This window comes from Rhipicephalus microplus, chromosome 4 (genome assembly GCF_043290135.1).
Source record: "Rhipicephalus microplus isolate Deutch F79 chromosome 4, USDA_Rmic, whole genome shotgun sequence".
In the NCBI taxonomy this organism is placed as follows: Eukaryota; Metazoa; Arthropoda; class Arachnida; order Ixodida; family Ixodidae; genus Rhipicephalus; species Rhipicephalus microplus.
In genome coordinates this window covers 12,034,178-12,058,679 of record NC_134703.1, presented here as the reverse complement: position 1 = coordinate 12,058,679, position 24,502 = coordinate 12,034,178, and the positions used below count along the sequence as shown (strand labels likewise).

General features: G+C 46.7%; 1 protein-coding gene across 1 annotated transcript in view; it reads right to left on the bottom strand.

Annotated features, from left to right (window-relative positions):
- The window catches only part of LOC119171529 (DC-STAMP domain-containing protein 2), a 134,518-nt gene that overhangs the window by 99,635 nt on the left and 10,381 nt on the right, over window positions 1-24,502 (bottom strand). The window contains exons 2-4 of the mRNA XM_075892053.1: window positions 22,689-22,924; window positions 8,415-8,585; window positions 491-592 (exon numbers count right to left, since the gene is read on the bottom strand). Of these exons, the coding sequence (XP_075748168.1) occupies window positions 491-592; window positions 8,415-8,585; window positions 22,689-22,924 (509 nt within the window). The remainder of the gene's footprint in view (window positions 1-490; window positions 593-8,414; window positions 8,586-22,688; window positions 22,925-24,502) is intronic.

The window sequence follows — 24,502 nt, the reverse complement described above, 5'->3', positions numbered from 1 at the left end:
CGCGACAAGACTGCAGTCGAAGGGTATGACAGGCAGGTAGCAATTCCAGACCTATTGTGGGTGAGAGCGTTGGCCAGTGTTATTTTTCATATTTCTCGTGCTTTCTTCATCAAGCGGAAACTAAATGAGCACGTAATAATTACGTCACTGAAAATAACAGTCAGATGTCTTTGGAACATGCTGGAAATTCCTAATGGACATGTTAATAATCAGGTGAGCACTTGTTGAGTTGGAAAAATAATTAAGACTGTTTATCTAAATCTCATTAACGAAACATTTAGTAGTGGCTACTACAGTACACTGAGAATAATACGCACGGTGTGTTTTTTTTTTCAAGTCATGCTGCATGATATTAGCGACCACAGAACTCGAGTCTATTGAGAATCGATGAATTGGCGCACACGCTCACGCGGCTGCTGAGATATGCAAATACACAAAGTGATCGCATGCATTATCAGGACCTTAATGTCAGTGTGGATGAGATACATACATATTTCGGTGAAGAGGTTCTTGATTGACAGGAACGCCTTTTTCATGAGAGCTCCAAAGTCCAGAAGAAGCCTTACGACTTTCTTCACGCGGTCATACACAGCTGCGAAAACGAGGCAAACAAAAGCATGGTAACCAAATTCCTTCAAGCATTTGCTACTGCTCTTATACAAATGCTTTACACATGGTCAACCACGTCTAGGAAGAACACATTCGAACCATTAAAAGCTATAACATTCATCCTATTGAACACGCACCCATTATATGACGACTAATCCAGATTCTGATAAATACAACAATAACTTCCAGAATTAGATAGTAAAAATCAGCTGCTGCAATGCCTTGAATACTATTGGAGCGCATCGAAAGTGCACTGGAGCTCCCTCTCCATGGCCTTCATTACGGCCGGTCGTGTCCCGCGTAAAGGCGCGTCTCGACGCCTGGTGTGCTTCACCTGTGTAAATATTGTTACGTTTAGCAATGTGTTGGTTCCACTGTGGCGTACCGGTAGACTTGAAGGTGTCGTGCACCAGAGGCTTATCTCGCTAGCCGAACGTCGTCTTCTCTAACCTGCCTGTTCCCCCCCCCCTACCTCGAGGCTCATATCCAAATCACATATGCAGCAACATTTCCCTCCGCGCAGACGAAGCCCACCGGGCGAGTTAAAGAGTCTCTCTGGGAATATAGCACTTTTAAACGTGTGATATAAACAAGTTCTGTCTTTGCAGACCGTCGGCCATTAGAATGAAGACGTGCTACGCAATAAGTTAAATCGTTTATACGGTCTAGAACAGCAGAAGGTCCCGCATAGTGCGCAAGCAATTTTTCACATAACCCACGTTTCCTATTTGGCGCCCACAGCAACACGAGGTCTCCGCGATTATACGTCACGTGTCGGCGTTGACGGTCCAAACGTGTCTTCGAGCGATCTGGCGAAGCGGGGGTGTGCATGTAAGCAAGACGTCGGGCTTCTTCTGCACGGCAGACGATCTCGGATATACCGGAATCATGGTGGTCCAAAAACGGGAAGACGGTATCCAGGGAGGCGGCCGAGCATACAGAAGAAAGAACGGACTGTAGCTGGTAATTTCATGCTGTGCGGTGTTAAATGCGTAAGTTATGAAAGGTGGCACGCCGTCCCAGTTCTTGTGATCTGCTGCGACATACATAAATAGCATGTTCGTGCGAGTCCTGTTAGTTCGTTCCATCAAGCCGTTTATTTGGGGATGATATGGCGTAGAGTGCCGAAAGCTTGAAGCGCAGAGACGAAACATCTCTTCCACCACGTCTGCAGTGAATTGTCGCCCACGATCACTGATAACAATTTTAGGGGGTCCATGCCGTAGAACCACAAAACGCAGCATGAACGCACGTCAGCTTCAGTTGCCGATGGTATAGCAGCCGTCTCGCAGTACCGTGTTAAGTGACCGGTACATACGACCATCCAGTGATTGCTCACCTGGAGGCAGAGGCTGATTTTCAATGTAGGATTAAGGCGCTAGAGAACCAATTGGTGCGGATCAGGCAGAACAATGTTGCATTTATGAATGAGATTAGAAAACTCAGGGAAGAAAATGATTTTCTGAAAAACAGAGGGGTTACACGCAACGAGGAAACCTCACAAGTTATAATGGAGGAAAAAGGCGCAGCAATGGAGGAAGAGGTAGCAGCCCTCACCCCTGGTAAACGTAAACCAGAGAACGCTCCGATTAAAAGCGTGGTAAAGAAACCAAAAGCAGTGGCGACGCCACAAGAAAGACAGGAGTAATTCGCAAACACCGTGAAAGCCGAAATGGAACAAATTGAAAGAAAATTGCAAACTAAGCTCGAACAACAAGAAGTTAGATTTGAGGCAAACATAGAGGCCAAAATCGAGGAGCTAGGCAAGACGATATTGCAGAAAGTGCAGCAAATGGTGGCTGATTTCGACGCCAAGCTAGCAATATGGGGATCGCAGTCAATTGGTAGGGGCCCAGTGAAGACGTCTTTTAAACCGTACGCTAGGACCTCGGTGCCCACCGAGGGATTAGAAAGCCTGTAACGCCACCATGGACAGACAAAATAGCTACACGATTTGGCAATAGAATTGTCGAGGATATAATCGAAAACGATACATTTTGCAACAACATCTTAAAGACACCAGCACCCCGGATGTTATAATGGTGCAAGAAACGCACGGGCTGGTCAAACTGTCGGGATATAAGTCATTCGGCAGTGCTGATGGGGAGACAAAGGTATTAGCAACGTTGGTTAAGCGAAATCACGCGGTGGTGCAACATGACACGGAAATCAAGGCAATAAATCACATTCTCCTCGAACTCATACCCGCGCGAAAAACAGAAGACAGTCTTTTTGTATTGAATATTTACAGCAGTCCTAAATGCAGAAAGCACAAATTCCGCACGCTGTTTCGAAAAACCATCGCTATAACGGGTAACCGGGCGCTAGTGATTGGAGGAGATTTCAACGCCCCACACGGTGCATGGGGATACAGGATCGAAACCCAGAAAGACAGGAACTTGTGGTTGGACGCACAGGAGGAGGGCCTGACGCTCGTGACCGATCCATCCATTCCTACAAGAACAGGTACAAGCGTTTGCGCGGATACCACGCCAGATTTGACGTTCACCAAAATATACTGGACACGCAATGGACCAATACGCAACATGGCTTGGGAAGCGATCATTTTATACTTGAAATAACGGTTAGGGCAGGGCCGCCGAAGGCAAAAGGCAGACAACTTAAACTTGTCGATTGGGACAAGTTCCGAAACATCAGAGAGGAGCCCGACGAAATGATACGGAGTATTGAGGAATGGACCGAAAAGTTAAAACGAGACGTGGAGGCCACTACGCAAACGGTGCCACCGGAGGCGCAGCTAGAGTATGTAGACAATAAGCTTCTCCACATGTGGGAAGCTAAGGAAGGTTTACAACGGAGGTGGAAAAACCAAAGGCACAACCGGACACTTCGTAGAAAGATAGCTAAATTGAACAGAGATATAGAGCAATACGCCCAGCAGCTGTGCAGACAACAGTGGGAGGAAAAGTGCAATGACATGGACAACCAGATAGGAATGGCGAAAACGTGGACCATCCTTAGACATTTGTTAAAGCCGGACGAAAACAAGTTGGCAGAAAGGCACAATATTAATCGATTAATTCAAAGATATATATCAAGGTACAGAGCAGGATTTCCTGAATGAAATCAAGAAAACATACATATCTCAAGCGCTTCCCGTTACACACCCTGATTACACAGGGCTGGCAAATGATGATTTAGACAACGAGATCGGGGAGGCAGAAGTGAGGGCCGTCTTGCAAAAACTCAATACTAGATCAGCACCTGGAAAAGATGGCATAACTAACAAAACGCTACGCAATTTGCATGACGAGTCCATAACTAAGTTAACTGAATTCATTAACAAATCATGGAAGGCAGGACAGATTCCGCAACAATGGAAGACGGCAAAAATCGTGTTAATACCCAAGCCAGGCAAGCGAGCGCAGATTGCGGACTTGAGACCCATATCTCTCACATATTGCGTGGGGAAACTCATGGAGCACGTGATTCTGGAGAGGATCACTACCTATCTCGAGGACTGGGATGCGCTTCCACCCACAATGATAGGGTTCAGGAGGAACCTCTCAACGCAAGACGCAATGCTACAGTTAAAACATCAGATTATAGATAATCCGGGAACAGCGACAAAGGCCATGCTAGGGTTAGACCTCAAGAAGGCCTTTGATAATGTCACCAATGCAACGGTGCTAAAAATGGTAAACGATCTAGATCTGGGACAACGGACGTACAATTACGTGCGTAATTTCCTGACGGGAAGGAAGGCAAAGATCATGATAGGGACCTAGTTTCAGAGGAAATCGAGATGGGCAGTGCAGGTACGCCGCAAGGCTCGGTATTATCACCTATGTTATTCAATCTGGCTCTAATTGGACTGCCAACCAAACTCCAAGCAATCGAAGGACTGAATCATACTATATATGCAGACGACATCACCCTATGGGTGAGAAGTGGTAGTGATGGCGAAATAGAGGAAACGCTTCAAACAGCAGTCGAAACGGTCGAGCGGTATATGGAAGGTACGGGGCTAGCCTGCTCTGTGGAAAAATCAGAGCTGTTGCTGTACAAACCTACTCATAGAGGTCGCAAACTAGGCAACTGCCTGCAAGGTCTTGCTCATAGAGAAGAAATACAGTTAAGAACAGCCGATGGAAAAACCATATCCATAGTCGACAGGATCAGGGTACTGGGTCTGCTCATAGAAGCCAAGGGCAACAATGGAGAAATCCTCAGGCGACTGGATGCAACTGTAGCCCAAATAATGAGACTCATAAAAAGGATAGCAACTAAGCACAGTGGCATGAGGGAGGAAAACACGATAAGGTTGATACAGGCATTCGTGATAAGCAGAATAGTATACGTAGCGCCATACTTAAAATGGCAAGTCGCGGAAAAGATCAAGCTAGACTGCCTCATTCAAAAAATATTCAAACTAGCTATAGGGCTACCGATTAGCACAAGCACCAACTAACTGTTAAAGCTAGGCCTGCCCAATACAATAGATGAGCTTATTGAGGCGCAGCGTACGGCGCAATATGAACGTCTCTCTAAGACACGAGCAGGAAGACATATTCTAGAGCGACTAGGCATAACGTATCACACAAAACACAGCGTTAAAGTGGACATTCCAAAAGAGACCATGGAAACAATGATGATACCACCCTTGCCAAAAAACATGCACCCCGAACACTATAAAGCTAGACGAGAGACAAGAGCAAAACAAATACAAAAAAAATTGCCCGCAGCTTCCCTCGGGGGAACACTGAGGAGGATGCGGAGCATATAATTGGTTAACGGGGTGTTAAAGTGCGACTTACTTGGGTCGATGGCTAAATTGGTTACCGTGGTTGTGAAATGGGGTGTTAAATTGCGACTTACTTGGGTCGATGGCTAAATTGGTTAACGTGGTTGTAGGAGGGGGTGTTAAATGAGTGAACACGTACACACGTATGCGAAAGGGCGGCGCTGGTCGAAGGGACGTCGATCATTGTGTTTGTGGATTCGTTGGCATTCATTTCACGGCGACTTCGGACGTCGACGCGCCGTACAAACCAACGGACGAGCGGCAACTGAGCGAGCGAGCGCCGACCTTGAGTATATATACAGCGCGACGGCGCATGCGCTGTCAGCTGTCGAATGTTCTCGAAGGAGAAGCGCGCGCGCGGCACAGATGGCGACGGTGCGACGGCGCATGCGCTGTCAGCTGTCGAATGTTCTCGAAGGAGAAGCGCGCGCGGCACAGATGGTGGGCGACGGCGCGACGGCGCATGCGCGCGCGTCAGCTGTCGAATGTTCGAGAAGCGGTGCGGACGGCGCGGACGGCGCACTACAAGGCGCGAGTATAAGATGCTTCCGCATCTAAAAAGTTCGGTAATGACAAGGACGCAGTTTTCGTAGACGCTGCTCGATACAAGCGCAAACGGGGGTTTACCGCAGCCGTAATAGCAACAAACGCTGTAAGACATGCGCAACGATACGCACCACAAGTACCGAGACAGCGGAAGAGGTAGCCATAGCGCTCGCTGTAGCTCAGACAAACGCAACCGTGATAGTCAGTGACTCTCAAACGGCAGTGAGAAACTTTGCCAACGGCCGCATCTCCCCGGAGGCACTAGGTATTCTCAAAGGAGGGTGTCGAACAAGCCCCAGAAATACATATATTATATGGACACCTGCTCATGCCATCGCGGGGGACAGCAACAACGGGGATGTACATGACGCAGCTCGAGGGCTCACCGACCGAGCTGCCCTCTCAATTGCCGCCCCAACCTCCTCCGGTGATTACGGCGTGGCAGACGAGTGGGAGTGGGAAGACAGAATGACCAGATACAATGAAATTACAAAACATTATAGATTACAGAGGGGCATATTCCCGCCCCCTCACCCAAAATTAACAAAAAGACAGTCTGTCGAATGGCGGCAGTTACAAACTAGGACATATCCGAATCCTGCACTATCGCACATTATATATCCTGATATATACAAAACGGACAGGTGCAAGCGTTTCGACTCCAGAGCCACTCTGGAGCATATGTTATGGGAATGTAGAGGGATTAGTACTCATAACAAGTATGCGGCCTCTGCTGACAGCCTTCGCGCGCGCTGGGAAGCCGCAATGCTCAGTTCCGTCCTCGAAGACCAAATGTGGGCCGTCCAGCGGGCCGAGGAAGCCGCCAGGATTCAAGGACTCCTGGCCGTAACCTAGGCGGGGCCAATCGCCCACCTCATCTACTCGCCGGACTCTGAATATAGTTTTTTCCTCCTCCTTCCTCTTTTCTCCCTTCTTTTCTATTTGTGGCTGGCTTCCCGTTTTTGCATAGCTGGCTTCACCTGCGTAACGCCAAGCGATGACAGCATAAGATAATCAACCGACACATAAACGATGGTGGCGTAATTTGTCTCTTCTGCCTCTCCCCTTCATTACATCGAATGACGAAGCAAAACATGTTGCCATTGCTGATAAATTCATGAAACGCAGATGAATATTTTAAAAAAATGGCAGCATATCCACAGAGTAAATGATGGAGAGTGGGGAGAAGCATCCGTCCGTTCATTCGTTCTTGCTTCCGCCCGTCCATGCGTCCGTCGGTGTGACCGTCCGTGCGTCCATTCGCCCATCCGTTCGTGCGTCTGTTCGTGCGTACGCACGTCCATCTGTGCGTCCGTCCCTGCGTTCGTCCATGCAACCGCCCCAGCATCCGTCCATGCGTCCATCCGTCGGTGCAGCCATCCGTGAGTCCATCCATGCATCTGCCTGTGTGTTCATTCGTCCATCTATTCAACACTCCAAGTACCACCATCTTGCATCTTTTCATCATATATTCCCGATATAGAAGCACCACCATCCAGCAGACACTCCAAGGACTAAACGAGAGGTGGCACACGCACACTTTCTTACGGCTTGCGCTTCCTGTCTACTTCCCACCTTTAACCACCTCGACTCCATGGTATATACTAGTTCACTGTATTCATGGCACTGCGGCCCAACGCTCGCTAAACCTTTCTAAAACGAAGGAGGTTACGCCCAGCTAATATAACGTAGCAACCCTTTCTTGACAGATGTTTCTCAATGTAAATGCCAATGGCTGCTAATGGGGAATGAGAGACAGGAGAATTCGGCTTTTACTTTCTTACGGCTTGCGCTTCGTACCTACTTCCCACCTTTAACCACCTCGACCTCGTGGCATATACTACTTCACTGTATTCATGGCACTGCGGCTCAACGCTCGCTAAACCTACTAAAACCAAAGAGGTTACGCCCAGCGAGTATAACGTAGCAACCCTTTCTTGGCAGATAATGCTCAATGTACATGCCAATGGCTGCTAAGGCGGAATGATAGACATGGGAATTCGGCTTTTAGTTAATGCGCACGCGATATTTGTTCAACAACGCACAGGAGAAATCTGCCCCCGGCACCACCCTGCAGGTCAAAACGTAAGACTGGTTACACACTACGACTATGACTACGACTACGAGGGACGAACGGGTGCCGCTATAAAGAGCTTTGCCCCTAAAAGCCGAATCGCAGTGTAAATTAGAAGTGTGGCAGCTTGGGCTAGTTGGTATGGCATGACGATAGTTATAGCGCGAGAACAAAACGACGACACAGAGACAGTGTCTTTCGTGTCCTTCTTGTCTCTGTGTCGTCGTTTTGTTCTCGCGCTATAACTATCGTCACGCAGTGTAAAGTTTTGGATTAGCTTCGCTTACTTGAGGTTACTTAGGCAGCATCCATATTTAGGTCAAGCACATTTTTACTTTAATCTGTATGCTTTGCAAGGCGCCATGTACCAAGCACAAGACCTTGTGTTTAGTGAAGCAGAGCCCTGCTTCGGTCTCTCACCTTTGAAAGGTGAGGTGGCCACCTCGAGCATTCGTCGCGTCTCGTTGGCCACTTTCTCTTGGCCACAGCTGAGGCCCCGTGACAGGACCTCCACGTTGGCCGCGAAGTTCTCCGCGGGGCCCGTCAACACCAGAAAGTAGATGTACGCCATCAGCGCCAACCGGCCTTCCCCTGTAAAACGATAGTAATGTGCTACAACACTCGTATCGTTATTAAAGTTGGCTATAAGCTGCTGAGGTTTCGTGTCATGTCCAGTCGCATGGTACATCATCATAAAACAGTCAGACGTGCCATGTGACCACCATCTTGACTACACAATGTTTAGATAAGCCGTCTCGCCACAGGCGGGCACACTAGGGAAACTCCTGTCCTAGTCGCCTAGGGGGACCACCATGTCTGCCCTATACCATTAATATCTAGACCGTCATAGTTCTGACACGTATTAAAGGCATCGCAAAAATACATCGCAAAAGGCATCGCAAAAGGCATCGCTGAGCATTTGCGAGCCAGCCCCACCGCTATGGACATTATCCCAGCGTATTTCCGGTGAGTTTGCGAACTTTGTGCCTGCATTCAGCTAATATCACTGGCCAGCAATTCACTCATCATTGCCTACGAGCCAATGACAGATTTACCGCTAATACGCTGGGAGTTGCTGCCTCTCCATGACGTCACACTGCAATAAAACGTCCTTGAGAAGCTCCCCACCCCCCACTTCGATATCTAGCATGTTTTTTTTCTTAGGCAGCGGTATTAAAAACATATTCAGTGCATTTGCAGGCACCACAATATTCTTTTAGGGTCGAAGCACCTCATGGTAAAGGTTTGTCCCCCCCTTCGTCGTAGCCAGCTGATGACGATGAAGATAATGCGTGTTCCAGACCACGCATTCCCTTTCTGTCACCGCGGCACAGCACATGCAAGGTACCCAATATGTGCCATGACGATGATCACAAGCAATGGCAAGCTTGTGCAGTCATCACAAGATGCATTTCTTCTTACCGGAAAGAACCGACAACCACCAGGGAAACTCTCTTGTAGAATTGTCCTCAAGACTATGTACCTGCCTCTCTAAAGGAAACGTCATGAAGTGCATCGGCATTACACTGCGTCAGCACGAAACCAAATATAAGATCGCACCCTTCATACCAGCGGAACATTTTAACGTAGATATTGTGGCGTATAACTGGCTCATTCCATATATGACATCCAGATACACTGTGCGATGCAGATCATTCTACATGCAACGATGACCAGGGGAGCCTACATCGATCTAGTCTTTGCCGATACTTCAATTGTATCCGATTCAAGAACCATTGTCGCTTCAATTCACTGACCGCAAAGCTTTCATAATCAAGGGTCAACGAAAGCCGCATCTAGATGCCATATACGGCAAGGAATAAAACAGTGGTATATTGTACCACCCTGTGCTTGTCATGTCTTCACATGATGGGCAAAATGTGCGGAGGATTCCTGGTTTACCAGATTACCTCCGGAGCTTCAACCACTCTCAACATCATTCTCCTCGTATATATGCAGAGATGTTTTAGGGGTGAAACTCTTTATAGCGGCACCCGTTCGTCCCTCGTAGTCGTAGTCGTAGTGTGTAACCAATCTTACGTTTTGACCTGCAAGGTGGTGCTGGTGGGAGGTTTCTCCTGTACGTTGTTGAACAATAAAAATTTCTAGCGTGCGCGTTAACTAAAAGCCGAATTTTCCTGTCTCCCATTCCCCATTAGCAGCCATTGGCATGTACATTGAGCACTATCTGCCAGGAAAGAGTTGCTACGTTATACTCGCTGGGCGTAACCTCCTTGGTTTTAGAAAGGTTTAGCGAGCGTTGAGCCGCAGGGCCATGAATACAGTGAAGTAGTATATGCCATGAACTCAAGGTGGTTAAATGTGGGAAGTAAGTACGAAGCGCAAGCCGTAAGAAAGTAAAAGCCGAATTCCGCTGTCTGTCATTTCCCATAAGCAGCCATTCACATGTACATTGAGAAACATCTGACAAGACAGGGTTGCTACGTTATACTCGCCGGGCGTAACCTCCTTCGTTTTATAAACGTTTAGCGAGCGTTCAGCCGCAGTGCCATGAATACAGCGAACTAGTATGTATATACCATGAAGTCGAGATGGTTCAAGGTGGGAAGTAGATACGAAGCGCAAGCCGTAAGAAAGTTTGCGTGTGCCACCTCTTGTTTAGTCCTTGGAATGTCCGCTGGATGGCGGTGCTTCTATATCAGGAATATATGATGAAAAGATGCGAGATGGTATTACTTGGAGTGTTGAATAGATGGACGAACGAACACACAGACAGATGCATGGACGGACTCACGGATGGCTGCACCGACGGATGGACGCATGGAAGGACGCAGAGACAGATGCATGGACGAACGTAGGGACGGACGCACGAACAGACGCACAGACGGACGGGCGAATGGATGCATGGACGGTCTCACAGACGGATGCATGGACGGACGGAAGCAAGAACAAATGGATGGACGGATGCTTCGCCCCACTCTCCATCATTCACTCCGTGGATATTCTGCCATTTTTTAGGGTTCTCTACGCCAGTGTTTTTTGAACACGATAGTTTTTCTTGGGGACCTTCGACGCAAAAAATTTGATCTGCCTGTCTGTGTGTACATTTGTCTGTTTGACCGCGGTAACGATATCTTCAACAGACTTAACGATACGTTAAGCGGCCAACCACATCCCCAGCACCCACCAACATTTCTCAAGTTTTAGCGTTTATACTTGTGCAATTGTCAATACAAAACGAATTATTGCGCATATCTGAGGCACCATAACAACAAGTCGACATTTGCCATGTTTGACTTTATACTAGAAAAGGCGCACATAAGTAATTCTAAGGACCACAGCGTAAATCACGCTGTACTGACTGCGCAACGCGATGCTCAAAAAGGCGAGTGTTTCTACCGTGTCGTGGTGGCACCTGCTTGTCGCTTTGCGTTCTACACCTTATCGCCTCCGAGACAGGCGCGCATCTTTATCCGCGGGCGCACACGGCTTCTTTCGTTTTCGAAGATGGTGCTCCTGTCAAATTTGCCTCAGTGCGCTCGTTCGTCTTCGCTGCACGGATCGAGACTCTCCAACGCAGCGCTTCCAGAATACAATTCACCAGTTTTCTCGCGCAGGACATCAAATAAACGTTTTGTTCACTATCTCCACACGCAATACTATCGTCTTTCGACGACATATGCAGTAAAACATGCAGATACGAGGCCAGTTGTTTTTTTTTTCTGGTTTTTAGAGCAACAATAAGATGATATTCAAAACTCGTGTAAGTACTCTTTTAATAGACATGGCCACGCAGGTCTTTGATGATGACGGTGCCAGAAGACTTATCTGAAGAATTCCGAGGACTGTTTACTTCCCATGTTCGCTGCCGAAAAGCGGTGGACCAAGTGCAGGCGATCATCACAAACGCGTCATCGCTGCTTTTTTTAATGCCTTTCTTTGCGTACTGCAACAACTTTGAGCGCCTATCAACGTATCTATGTATCTATCTCTTTCTATCTATTTATCCCGCACCCTACGTCCGGGTGCTCTCATTCTCATGATCCCCCTCTCAGCTCGCAGGTAAACTGAAATCATTATGGGAGTGAAAGATGGTTTGACAAATATGACTCGCTCGTCATGCTATGAAAAACCTGCCAGAACTGCACGGAAAGCGCCGCATAGTCACAGTGAATGGGAGAAAAGCGACATTTTAGAGCCTTTTCTAAACACTCTTTGGGTAACTGCTACAAGCCCTCTTGCAGGGTACCCACAACGCGTTAACTAATTATAATTTTTGTGTAGTAGGCCGGAATTCATTATGCTGTCCTTCATTCGAAGTTCTTAAGGGAATCGTGGCATCTGCTGCACAATTGCTAGAACTTTTGTGCAGTTTTTTATGCCGAGGCTGGCGACACTGATGAATTATGACCAATGTGGGTATGCGCCACAGTGAATAGGTGAAGAACAACTTTTGTAATGAGTTGGAGCATTGCACGCGCCACTCGTTGTACTATTCGCATTCTGCGAAACCTGTTTGTTTCTTTGCGGTAATAAAACAGCTTATTACTCTTGCTAATGCGACTCCTTTCCCGACATCAAGCCAGCCTAAGGCAAGTTTGCAACGGAGCTTCAAGCATCATCGTGGCTCTGCAACAACAAGTAGTGGTAGTCCTACCGAATACACACCAATTTTAAAATTTCTTAAGAGCTGTCAAGGGTTTCACCCTCGACAACCACTACTCAACAAACTCCTGTGTTTCCTGAAGTTCCACAAATTTCGACATGCGCTGTCGGAAGTAGAGCCATGGCCACGTATGTGTAAAGCACGCGAGGAGCTGGTTTTCGCTCTGCGGGGCGAAACCTCAAGGCAGTTTCTGGCTCTGAAGAGCTGTATCAGAAGCATTTGCGGCCTAGCTGTCAGGCTGACCACATCAGAACCCGAACCTGCCTCGAGGTTCCGCCCCGCATAGTGAAAACCGGCTCCTCGAGCACTCTACACAGGCGTGGCCACGGCTATACATTCTTGCGGGTCGCGCATCCGAATCACAGTGAAATCCTGTCACACTGGCCTGCCATAAACAGTGGAGGATTTAACGTTAGTAAGTCTTATGAAAACCATCCTCATTATCTATCGGAAGAAATTTGATATTGTATGCGTCCTGCGTGAATTCCTGTTTGATTGTTCTCTGCAATACATCCAAAAAACACACTCCCTTCCAGCAGTGCAAAAAAAAAACCGTGGTCAATAGTTTCTGGCTTATTACAAATGAGACAATTTGACCCACAAGATCGAAATACACCCCGCTCATTTAAAAATACCCTCATGTGCAAAGGGCGAGTTTGAAGCCTAAAAAAGAGGGTGTTTGTGGCAGGAGCCACTCGCATTCTTTTAACCCTTTTTAGCACGTCCTGACCTTGACCTTCACTGTGTATGGCCCTGTACATTAGAAACGAAAAAATGACATCGCAGACATTTCTGCAGCTTCTTGCGAGTCACTGAAAACAGGTACTCATTAAAAAATCAGACAGAAAAAAAGCGGATACTTGAACGGACACTAAGGTCGAATAACAATTTACGTCAGAGTGAAAGCTCAATGTATGACAACATCTAAAACGAAAACATTATCAACAGCATTGCCCTAAATACCGAGAAATTAAGGTGTATGCACAAGAATGCATGTGCCACAGCCGGACATCCTCAAAATGATACCGATGGCATCAGATGAACCGCCTGCAATTATTCACTAGTAATCTATCTAGCTGCACTGAATAAAAAACCTTCCGTGCATCAAAGCATGCAACAAGATGTTGCTTGTTCGCATCTGTTGCATTCATGGAAAAAATTACCACCAGACATTACTATGGAGTTGGCGCGAGTGGTTCGAAAAATTCAATTTTCGCGTGGTTAAACTGGACAGGTCGTGTCATCCAGCTGGGCGTAGTTGAACCAAAACACGTCTGTCATCTCGCAGCCAATGGCAAGAAATTGATCAATAGCCGTTGTTGCTGCTGTGGCTCCCGTTGCTTTCGTTCTCTCTACTAGTGTGGGTGACCGCGCAGTAAATTCGGGCAACTTTGTGCACGGCAATAGTGACATGAGTCAGTCCGCTTCTTGACATGGATAAATTGAAGTGTGCTAACCCGACGCGAGTTGCTAAAACGTGATTTTATTTCAAAATTAGCCCTTCATTGGCACAAAACTAACACTACGAGGTTTCTGCACCACTTTTTCCGCAAAGTCGACCTAATAGCTGCCTTTAGTGTACCTTTAAGAATACTCCCTGACATATCCGCGGACAAGGCCAGTCATGTGGTCTTGGGCCAACTACATATCCAAGTAAAGCTGTCATCGGCCTCAGTTGGCACACCGTACGCAAGAAAGGATCACTCACGTTACGAAAAAAAAGAAGAACACGTTATTGATTTGCTTTGTGAATGAATGTGGTAGTCCCAAACCACCTTTTTTCACTCGCCTAAATAAACTAGTTTGACTGCATCGTTCTAAACTTGAGGCCCACGCAAACACCACGAAGACACAATGAAATTTCTGTATATTAGTCCGTGAACATGGCAACACCTGCATCATGTACCACAGTTTCAAGACACATAACAGTTTGCAAACCGTTGCTCTCGGAAACATTGATAGACGATTACCCTGCGAACTACTCGCCTTCAACTTAATTTCTTTTCTCGTCATTGTTCATGTACATAGTGTCTAGGAGCAGGCAACAAAGCAAAAAAAAAAACAGTGTGGCTTTGCGGTAGAATACTGGGCTGACACGCAGGGGACCCGGGCTCGAATCTCGCTGCGTCCTCGATGTTTATATTTATAGTTTTTTTATTACGTACGATAGTGGTTACCGACACCGGCAGCGGACAACTATGGCGCACGCGACCATTATTGTGATCTCATGGTAGCGCTCGCTGTAATATTGTCACGATCCCGTCGCGTACATCGTCAAATCCTTCCCGCCAGACGTGTGGCACATACCCGTACTACAGGTAATCGACAGTTTATATCTGCCCAGGAACAGCAAGTAAAAACATTGGTAATTTTAACACGATGTGTACCCGATGAATGCAAAGAATAAATGTCAGGGACTTAGCAAGAATCGTATGCCAGCGTTGCAGGTGGCAATAAAGTATTCTACCACGGAGCCACGCCAGCTTTCTTATGTGCTTCTCAAATAAACCCTACCGTTCGTGAAACGCCAATTGTGGTTGCAGCGCTGACTATCCAACTTTATTAACATTACAAATGTACTTTTATGATACAGCCGTCTCGTCAGGCTAACGTCGACTATAGTTAAGCGCTATCCACTGAAGTTGATTTCTGTAGCAGTGTCCAGCACTACCATCACTCGCTCGCTGGATTCCATGCCGACCGGTTGTGCCCTCGCGATCTCCGACGTCAGCGTAGCTCTGGCCGACTGGGCTGGCCCTATACGTCATCTCCTGACGCCGATCTTCGACGACAGCCTAGCTCTGACCTACTTAACTTGCCCTACGTCATCTCCTGACGCCTGCATTCATGTGATTTGAAGCCGGCACACTCGCCGACATGCAGCTAACGTTTCTTCTGTTGCTGCAGGTTGCTGGCGCTGTTGCATCTACGTACAGTTGCAGTTTGGACGGAGGGCCAGCGATCGCACACGCCCGCGACGTGCCTTCTTCGACAGGATCACCATGGATAGCGCCAGCGGCCGGCGGGACAGGGACATTTCCGACGATTATCAGCGCCAAGCCACATAGGAATGCGACTATCAACGAGGACAGCCATCACATCGCCATGGGCCGACGACAACCACGTGACACGGATGAACCGTATTTAATCGAGCGGCACGTAGGCTACGTGGGATTTGGAGCCGGCACACTCGCCGACATGCAGCTAACGTTTCTTCTGTTGCTGCAGGTTAGTGATAATTGCCCAGTTACAATTTGTAGATTATTGCGTGCATTGCCGGCTCCATGTCCCACAAGTGACGTATCTGTTTGCCGAACGCAAAAGCCGATGATGTATCGTAGCAACCGCTTTCGTTTTTTCACGCATAAGTTCTGTACCTTGCATTATCGTTAATACTTTCCGGTTATGTTGAGTTGAATCCCGGTCCGCTAAATGCCCAAGAGTTCGAACTGCTTAAAACCTTACAAACTGGTCAGGCTACAATTTTGAGTAACTTAGAAGACATCGACACCAGATTGGCAAAACACGAAGAAATGATGGCAGAAATTAACGGTAAATTACGTGTGACTGAAGGTCAAATTACTACGCTCAAAGAACAATTAAGCGACCAAGAAAACACCATTAGGACATTAGCAAAAGAAGTTAAGCAGCTACATGACAAGGACGTCGACTCGGAAAACAGAAACCGGAGAAACAACCTTGTGCCTCGCCGTGGTGGTCTAGTGGCTAAGGTACTCGGCGGCTGACCCGCAGGTCGCGGGTTCGATTCCCGGCTGCGGCGGCTGCATTTCCGATGGAGGCGGAAACGTTGCAGGCCCGTGTACTCAGATTTGGGTGCACGTTAAAGAACCCCAGGTGGTCAAAATTTCCGGAGCCCTCCACTACGGCGTCTCTCTTAATCATATGGTGGTTTTGGGACGTTAAACCCCACAAATCAATCAATCAATCAAGAAACAACCTGGTCTTTTGGGGGGTCAGCGATTCTGAATCAGAAACGTGGGAACAGTCTGAACTACTGCTCAAAAACATCTGCAAAGAAAACTTGAATTTAGAATTGCAGTCAGTGGAAAGAGTGCATCGTATAGGTCGTTGTAATGTATCAAAAAACAGGCCTATCATCGTCAACTTTGCCTCCTACAAAGAAAAGTCCCATGTTCTTTCCGAAGCTAAGAAATTCAAGGGAACGACGTACAGTATCGAGCAAGAGTATGCACCTGAAACAAGACATATTCGGAAAAGACTTTGGGAATATGTTAAAACCAACAACATGAACGAAAAACATCGAGCTAGGTTGAACTTTGATAAGATAATTGTGGAGGGTAAAACATATAGGTGGGACAAAGAAAAGGAAGAAGTCGTTCAAATTGTAAAAAAAAGACCCTTGCCAGAAAAAAGGGGGCGTCAAATACAACATCTGATAACACTGACAGTGAACTGCAGAAGCGTTGTCAATAAAGCTGATGAACTCGCGGCTCTTATCGATTCTGTAAAAGCTGATCTAGTATTCGGAACTTAATCATGACTGGACCCTTCTATTAGAGATAGCGAGGTGTTTCCCAGCGACTTTGCTGCTTATCGAAAAGATAGATCCCGCACGGGTGGGGGCGTTTTTCCTTTAGTTCGTCGCTCTTTAAATTCATTTGAATTAGATATAGGTCATCAAGAAGTAGAATCCGTGTGGTGCAAAATTACCATGCGAGACAATTCCTCGTTTGTAGCAGGTACTTTCTATCGGTCTCCAAACTCGTCCGTAATCGCGTTAAAGCTTTTGCATGAAATTGTTTTGGAAGCTTCTTGTCACATGTTCATTTTGGCGGGAGACTTTAACTTGCCTGATTTATCTTGGCGTGACGGAACTTGTGACATGACAGCGGGGGGAACCTTAAACCTTGAGATGAAGCACATTGTAGATTCTTGCAGGTTAATCTAATGTGTTGATGCTCCAACACGAGGCAATAGTACATTGGACCTTGTTTTTTTGCAACTTGCCAAATATGGTGAGTTCAGTAAATGTCGTACCAGGAATAAGTGACCACCATGCTGTCGTCGCCATTGCCCAAACGAAAAATGAAAAACAAACGAAACAGGAGAGGAGAACGGTGTACCTCTATGACAAAGGTGATTACGCTAGCATATCAAGGAAGCTTCTCGATCATCTGCCGCTTTTTGAATGTCTCTGAGATGACTGTGACGTACAAGATTTATGGGTTAAGTTTAAACAAAACATCAAAGAGCTTACTGAAACCTACATACCCAGTATCAAAAGCGGTAGACTTAGAAAGCGAAAGAAACCTTGGATGACTGCTCGTATCTTAAGAATAGTAAGGAAAAAAAGGCGCATATATTTAAAATATAAAAGGACTAAATGCCATCGGCACTTTGAAAGCTTGAATGATGTGACTCGAGAGTTTAAGCTCAATATAAAGGTGGCTAAGCGGCACTATTTTGAAAAACTTGGAAACAAAATAAAAACTAATTCAAAGGCGTTCTGGCAATACATGAAAGGCTATGGAGCAGACCGCTCGGGAATCACGAAAATTGTCTTCAATAATGAGGAGTTATTAGACGACACTGAGAAAGCTACCTGTTTAAACAACTACTTCCTTTCCGTATACTTGCCGAAATATAGCTCTAGTGCTTCGCAATGCACAAGTTCCATGCCGAAAATGCGATCAGTAGAGTTAAGTGTGAATGGAATTAGGGCATTACTAAACAAACTTACCGATAATAAGGCAATTGGACCGGACGGAATTTCACCTCGAGTCTTAAAGCAGTGTGCTGAGTCAATTTCTCTTTACCTGCACGTAATATACACAAAGTCTTTGTCCTCCGGTGCCCTCCCAGGCGACTGGAAAATTGCACATACAGTTCCTATTCATAAAAGTGGGTCCAAGAAAGACGTAACCAACTATCAACCTATTTCACTTACGTCCATACCCTGCAAGTTATTAGAGTATATTCTGTATAAAGAAATAATGGCACATTGATCAACAAACAACTTGCTGGCGTCTCAACAACGTGGCTTTCGTAAGGGCTTATCTTGTACAACACAATTAATTGAATTTAACCATGATTTAGTATCTGAAATAGACAATAGTGGACAAATCGATTGCCTTTTCCTGGACTTCCAAAAAGCTTTCGACAATGTGTCGCACTCTTTTCTTTTAAGTAAGCTTGCTGCGCTAAACATTGACCGCGAAGTTCTGGTGTGGATAGATAATTACCCTTCAGGCCGCCAACAGTGTGTAGTATTAAATGGCAAAAAAATCAAGTTTTGTAAACATCACTTCAGGGGTGCCACAGGGCTCAGTCCTAGGGCCACTTTTATTTTTAATATATATAAATGACATTTGCTCAGGAAATGATTCTAATATACGGTTGTTTGCAGATGACTGTGTCTTGTACAGAAAAACTAGAAATAACAGTGATGTCGCCCTGCTCCAAAGCGACTTATCGCGCATCCAAGAATGGTGTTCAAGGTGGAAAATGACATTAAATGCCAATAAATGCATTCATGTTACTTTCACGCTAAAAAAAACCAAGTTAGCTTCAGCGTATGTAATCTGTAATAGTATATATAGTAACACAAAAACCGCATTATAAATATTTAGGTGTAACTTTTTCAGCCGACTGTTCATGGAATGCACACGTTGATTCAGTTGTTGCGAAGGCCGCCAAGTCACTAAATTTTATACAGCGCAGCCTGACACAAGCGCCGGCATGTTTGAAATCAACGGCGTATTCAACATACATTCGCCCTATGCTTGAATACGCCTGTGCCGTGTGGGACCCCTGGCCAAGTACTTTAAGTTACAAACTTGAAAAAATACAAAATAGAGCTGCAAGCTTTGTCCTAAGCCGGTACTCAAGAAATGACAGTTGCACCAATATGAAAAATGAACTAGGGTGGGAATTACTCTCATCGCGTCGAAAGAAACTGCGGCTAAAGCTCCTGTACCAAATATTTCATGGTAAAACCGGCATTCGAAAAGAAAAGTACCTTCACAGTCCTCACTATATCTCTTCGCGAAATGATCATTGTTTCAAGATTTTAGAGTACCGTACCAGATCTAATTTGTATGCTAATTCGTTTTTTGTTCGTTCCATTAGAGAATGGAATCACTTATCAAATGAACAAGTGTGCCGTATTAATGAAGATGTGTTTTTCTCGACATTGTAACCCCCTGCTGCAGCGCCTTCGGGCTAAGCGGGGTAATCATCGAGTAAAGAATAAATAAAGAATAGAGAATAAAGACAAGAGCTCTCGCAAGTGGTGCCGCGTCCTCTGACCCATGTGACCGTGTTTCCTATCTCTCCTATCCCTCGATATATCTTCGCTCACTGTCCAAGCGTACATATATATATATATATATATATATATATATATATATATATATATATATATATATATATATATATATATATATATATATATATATATATATATATATATACCTTTACTTCTATCCTTTTAATTTCTCCTCACCCCTATCTCTTGTGAGCTACTGTTGAGGTGTCGCACCCTGATTCAGACAGTTATGGGGCTCACTTTTCTTTTCCCTTTCATAAACATAAACTCTTCCCCCGCTACCATCCTCGGGAGCTCCAGCATTTTAATCAGAATACTGCTTCTGGTATCGCTAATATTCATGTTGCTGTTTGCATCTTTACGGCACTTTAAGACAGCTGGTTATATTTAAAAATTCGGCAAATCGCACTTACTTTAGGAATCGATGTTATGCGAAATATGCGCACAGAAGGTGACTGTGTCGTTAATTTTAGAAACTTGCTCCTTTTGCTGACAAGGGGGGGGGGGCTCTCATTGCGCCTGTATGTAGGCTAGTGCTCACTGTTCCCGCTACAGGCACCACTGTGCTCTTTATTCTCGTGATCACCCACTTGAGTTGGGGCAGACCAAAATTAAAATTGGTATGCGAGAATAAGATGGTGTGATAATTCTGTCTGTCTGTCTGTCTGTCTGTCTGTCTGTCTGTCTGTCTGTCTGTCTGTCTGTCTGTCTGTCTGTCTATCTGTCTATCTATCTATCTATCTGTCTGTCTGTCTGTCTGTCTGTCTGTCTGTCTGTCTGTCTGTCTGTCTGTCTGTCTGTCTGTCTGTCTGTCTGTCTGTCTGTCTGTCTGTCTGTCTGTCTGTCTGTCTGTCTGTCTGTCTGTCTGTCTGTCTGTCTGTCTGTCTGTCTGTCTGTCTGTCTGTCTGTCTCGCCAGCCGCCTACGTCTAGGAGTTCTCGTGATCACCCACTTATGTTGGGGCAGACCAAAATTAAAATTGGTATGAGAGAGTAAGATGGTTTTATCATTCGGACTGTCTGGTGATGACATGAATAATAGGAAAATACAACGTCGAGACCATTCATCCCGACACTTGGGGCACATACCCGTATGCCATGGTATGCTGGTGTGTGCCCCAAATGTTACACACGGCAAGAACAGACACTGGTAAACTATATCTGTAGGTGTTAAGAAAGACCGATATCGGCCGCGTGGACCCGATGACAGCAAGGAATAAATGTGATGACCGAACCAAGAATCAAACCCAAGTACCCAGGACCACCATCCTCGCAAGCACAAGCTCCACCTGGTGTTAGTAACACCCACGTTGCTCCTAGCATCGTCACGCAACTGTAAACAACTGGTTATATAAAACATATGCGACTGTTCAACATACATGTCTGTGCGTATAATAATCGTACAAATATTTAGCGTCATCTTGTAACGTATCCCTCAACAAAAAGATTGCCCGCAGCTTCCCTCGGGGGAACACTGAGGAGGATGCGGAGCATATAATTGGTTAACGGGGTGTTAAAGTGCGACTTACTTGGGTCGATGGCTAAATTGGTTAACGTGGTTGTGAAATGGGGTGTTAAATTGCGACTTACTTGGGTCGATGGCTAAATTGGTTAACGTGGTTGTAGGAGGGGGTGTTAAATGAGTGAACACGTACACACGTATGCGAAAGGGCGGCGCTGGTCGAAGGGACGTCGATCATTGTGTTTGTGGATTCGTTGGAATTCATTTCACCGCGACCTTGGACGTCGACGCGCCGTACAAACCAACCGACGAGCGGCAACTGAGCGAGCGAGCGCCGACCTTGAGTATATATACAGCGCGACGGCGCATGCACTGTCAGCTGTTGAATGTTCTCGAAGCGCGACGGCGCATGCGCGTCCACTGGAGAATCAGGAGAATTGTAGAATGTTCTCGAAGGGGAGAAGCGCGCGCGGCACAGATGGTGGGTGACGGTGCATGCGCGCGTCAGCTGTCGAATGTTCGAGAAGGGGGAGAAGCGCAACGGCGCATGCGCGCGCGTCAGCTGCCGATGTTCTCGAAGCGTGACGGCGCATGCGCGCGCGTCAGCTGCCGATGTTCTCGAAGCGTGACGGCGCATGCGCGCTACATTATACAGCTAGCGAATGTTCGTGAAGAGAAGCGCACACGGTGTGTAGAGGAGGAAGGGTGCACAGATGGTGGAGGAGTGAAGCGCGCGCGGTGTGTACAGGAGGAAGGGATGCACAGATGGTGGAAGAAGGAGGAGGAAGCTTGCGGACGGCGCCGCACTACAAGCCTCGAGTATTAGATGCTCCGCATCTAAAAATATACCGTAGTCACCTTCCTACCGCACGCTCCGCACGCTTCGCATGACACCGATTCTCGAGGTACAGGTGGTAGAAATTTCCGAAGCCCTCCACTACGGCGTCGCTCATAATATTATGATGGTTTTGGGACGTTAAACCCCACATGTGAATCAATCGACTCGCAAGGTACATGGGATGTTCCGAATTTTTTCGTCAAACACTTTACTCGAACTCCCAAAAGGTAGAAGTTCCATTTTTTTATTGCACACCGAGGCTACATGCAGAGAAAGATAATTTCATGTAAGAAACAGCTAGCCTTGAGAGCAAACATAATGAAAACATTTCCGCTTCCCCTTATGGAATAATCCCGACCTTCCTTACGACGTTTGCTGTAAAGTTGTATGTTGCAGGTATCCCGTGAGGACCTTGAAACACGCCCAGCATGCAGCGCAGAAAGTCGAGCTGTACACTCACTGGAGAACAGCTGAGGCAAAGTGAGCAGCATGAGACATCGGACGGTGTCCGAGAAGGCGGCACCGAGCATCAGAAACGTTCCGCAGGCGAACACGACCAGGAAGAGAAGGAAACTGGTTGCTTGGTATATTCGCACAAGGACCACGTTGATGAGCACAGTCAGCAGCGCACCGGAACTGAATCCCAGGAAACTCTTGAGCACTCGGTTCTCAAACGCGCTCGGTTGCAAGGACTTGCTGCGTGTGAATTCCCCTCGTCACCAATCCAACGAGTGTACATACGCAATTTCACAGACAGCCTACATTCTCCCGAAAAGTTTAACAATTTATCTCTCTGCGCTATGAGTCTTTTTTTTTTCTGCTGTGTATATATAATATAGCCTCTCACCCCGCCCGGTTCTGTTCCAACATCTACAGTAGAGTTTCACAACTTCGCGTATTTTTCAGATGATTACACGAGTTTGCTGCAGAAATTCATGATTTATACTTCAAATATGACACGAAGAGAACGTTCACTTCATAATTTAATCCCAAAAAGTGGCTGCTTGCGCCTCTTTTTTGCATTATATTGCATTTTTGAAATAAATATACTTTCTTAGCGCGCAGGGAACGTATCGGAAAGAAAACAGATAGGACAGAGCTCGCACTTACAACCATTTTATTGTACAGATGGCGGAAATATATAATGTGGGCACTTAAAGCACGCTTCTTCATCACCTGTACAAAACCATCATCACCTAATGTTCTTCATCTTCATCGTTAGTGGGGATGACCCTTGAGTCGGTTCTGTGCCTCAGAAGTAACTGTTTTGGGCCACGTCTTACAGGCCTAATAAAGGCGTGTAAAGGACTACGTCGCAAGTGGTGGAGGTTGCTCCTCGATTCCCCGTTCTTGCTCGCCCGCTTTACCTCCTGGAGCTTCGCTTAGATCATCGTTTGGGCTACGTGTCCACCAGCATGCCGCAGGACGAACCCTCAGGCGCTTTTTCCTTTACCCCTCCCGCTACGACAGCCGCAGCTACTCACTCTTGGATCGTCAATGGACCCTCTCATGAGCCCCCTCTATATACTGGACTTCGAAATGAAGACCTGGCCGACTGGCTACACCAATATGACAAAATGAGCGCGGCGAACCGTTGAGACGATCCACACAAGCTCCGCCACGTCTCCTTTTATCTTACTGGCGTGGCGAAGACTTGGTTTTTTGACCACCAGATCCACTTTCCCTATTGGAACGTCTTCAAAGAACATCTGCGACTAGTATTCGCTACTCCGGCAGTTCCAGCCAGTCAGGCGAAGAGAACACTTGATGGTCGCAAAGAGCAACTAGGCGAGTCTTATACCTCGTATATCGAGGGTGTTCTCACTCTCTGTCAACGCGTCAACGCCTCCATGACCGAGACAGAGTGTGCCATCTGCTCAAAGGCATAGGGCCTGTCGCCTTCAATGCTTTGTTCGTAAAGGACCCTAGTACCGTTGCTGACATTGTAGCTATGTGCCAGGGCCTGGACGAGCTTGATTGATTGATTGATATGTGGGGTTTAACGTCCCAAAACCACTATATGATTATGAGAGACGCCGTAGTGGAGGGCTCCGGAAATTTAGACCACCTGGGGTTCTTTAACGTGCACCCAAATCTGAGCACACGGGCCTACAACAATTCCGCCTCCACCGGAAATGCAGCCGCCGCAGCCGGGATTCGAACCCGCGCCCTGCGGGTCAGCAGCCGAGTACTTTAGCCACTAGACCACCGCGGCGGGGCACTGGACGAGCTTGAATTCGCACGGCTGCAGCTAGACAACTCTCCTGCAGCCAT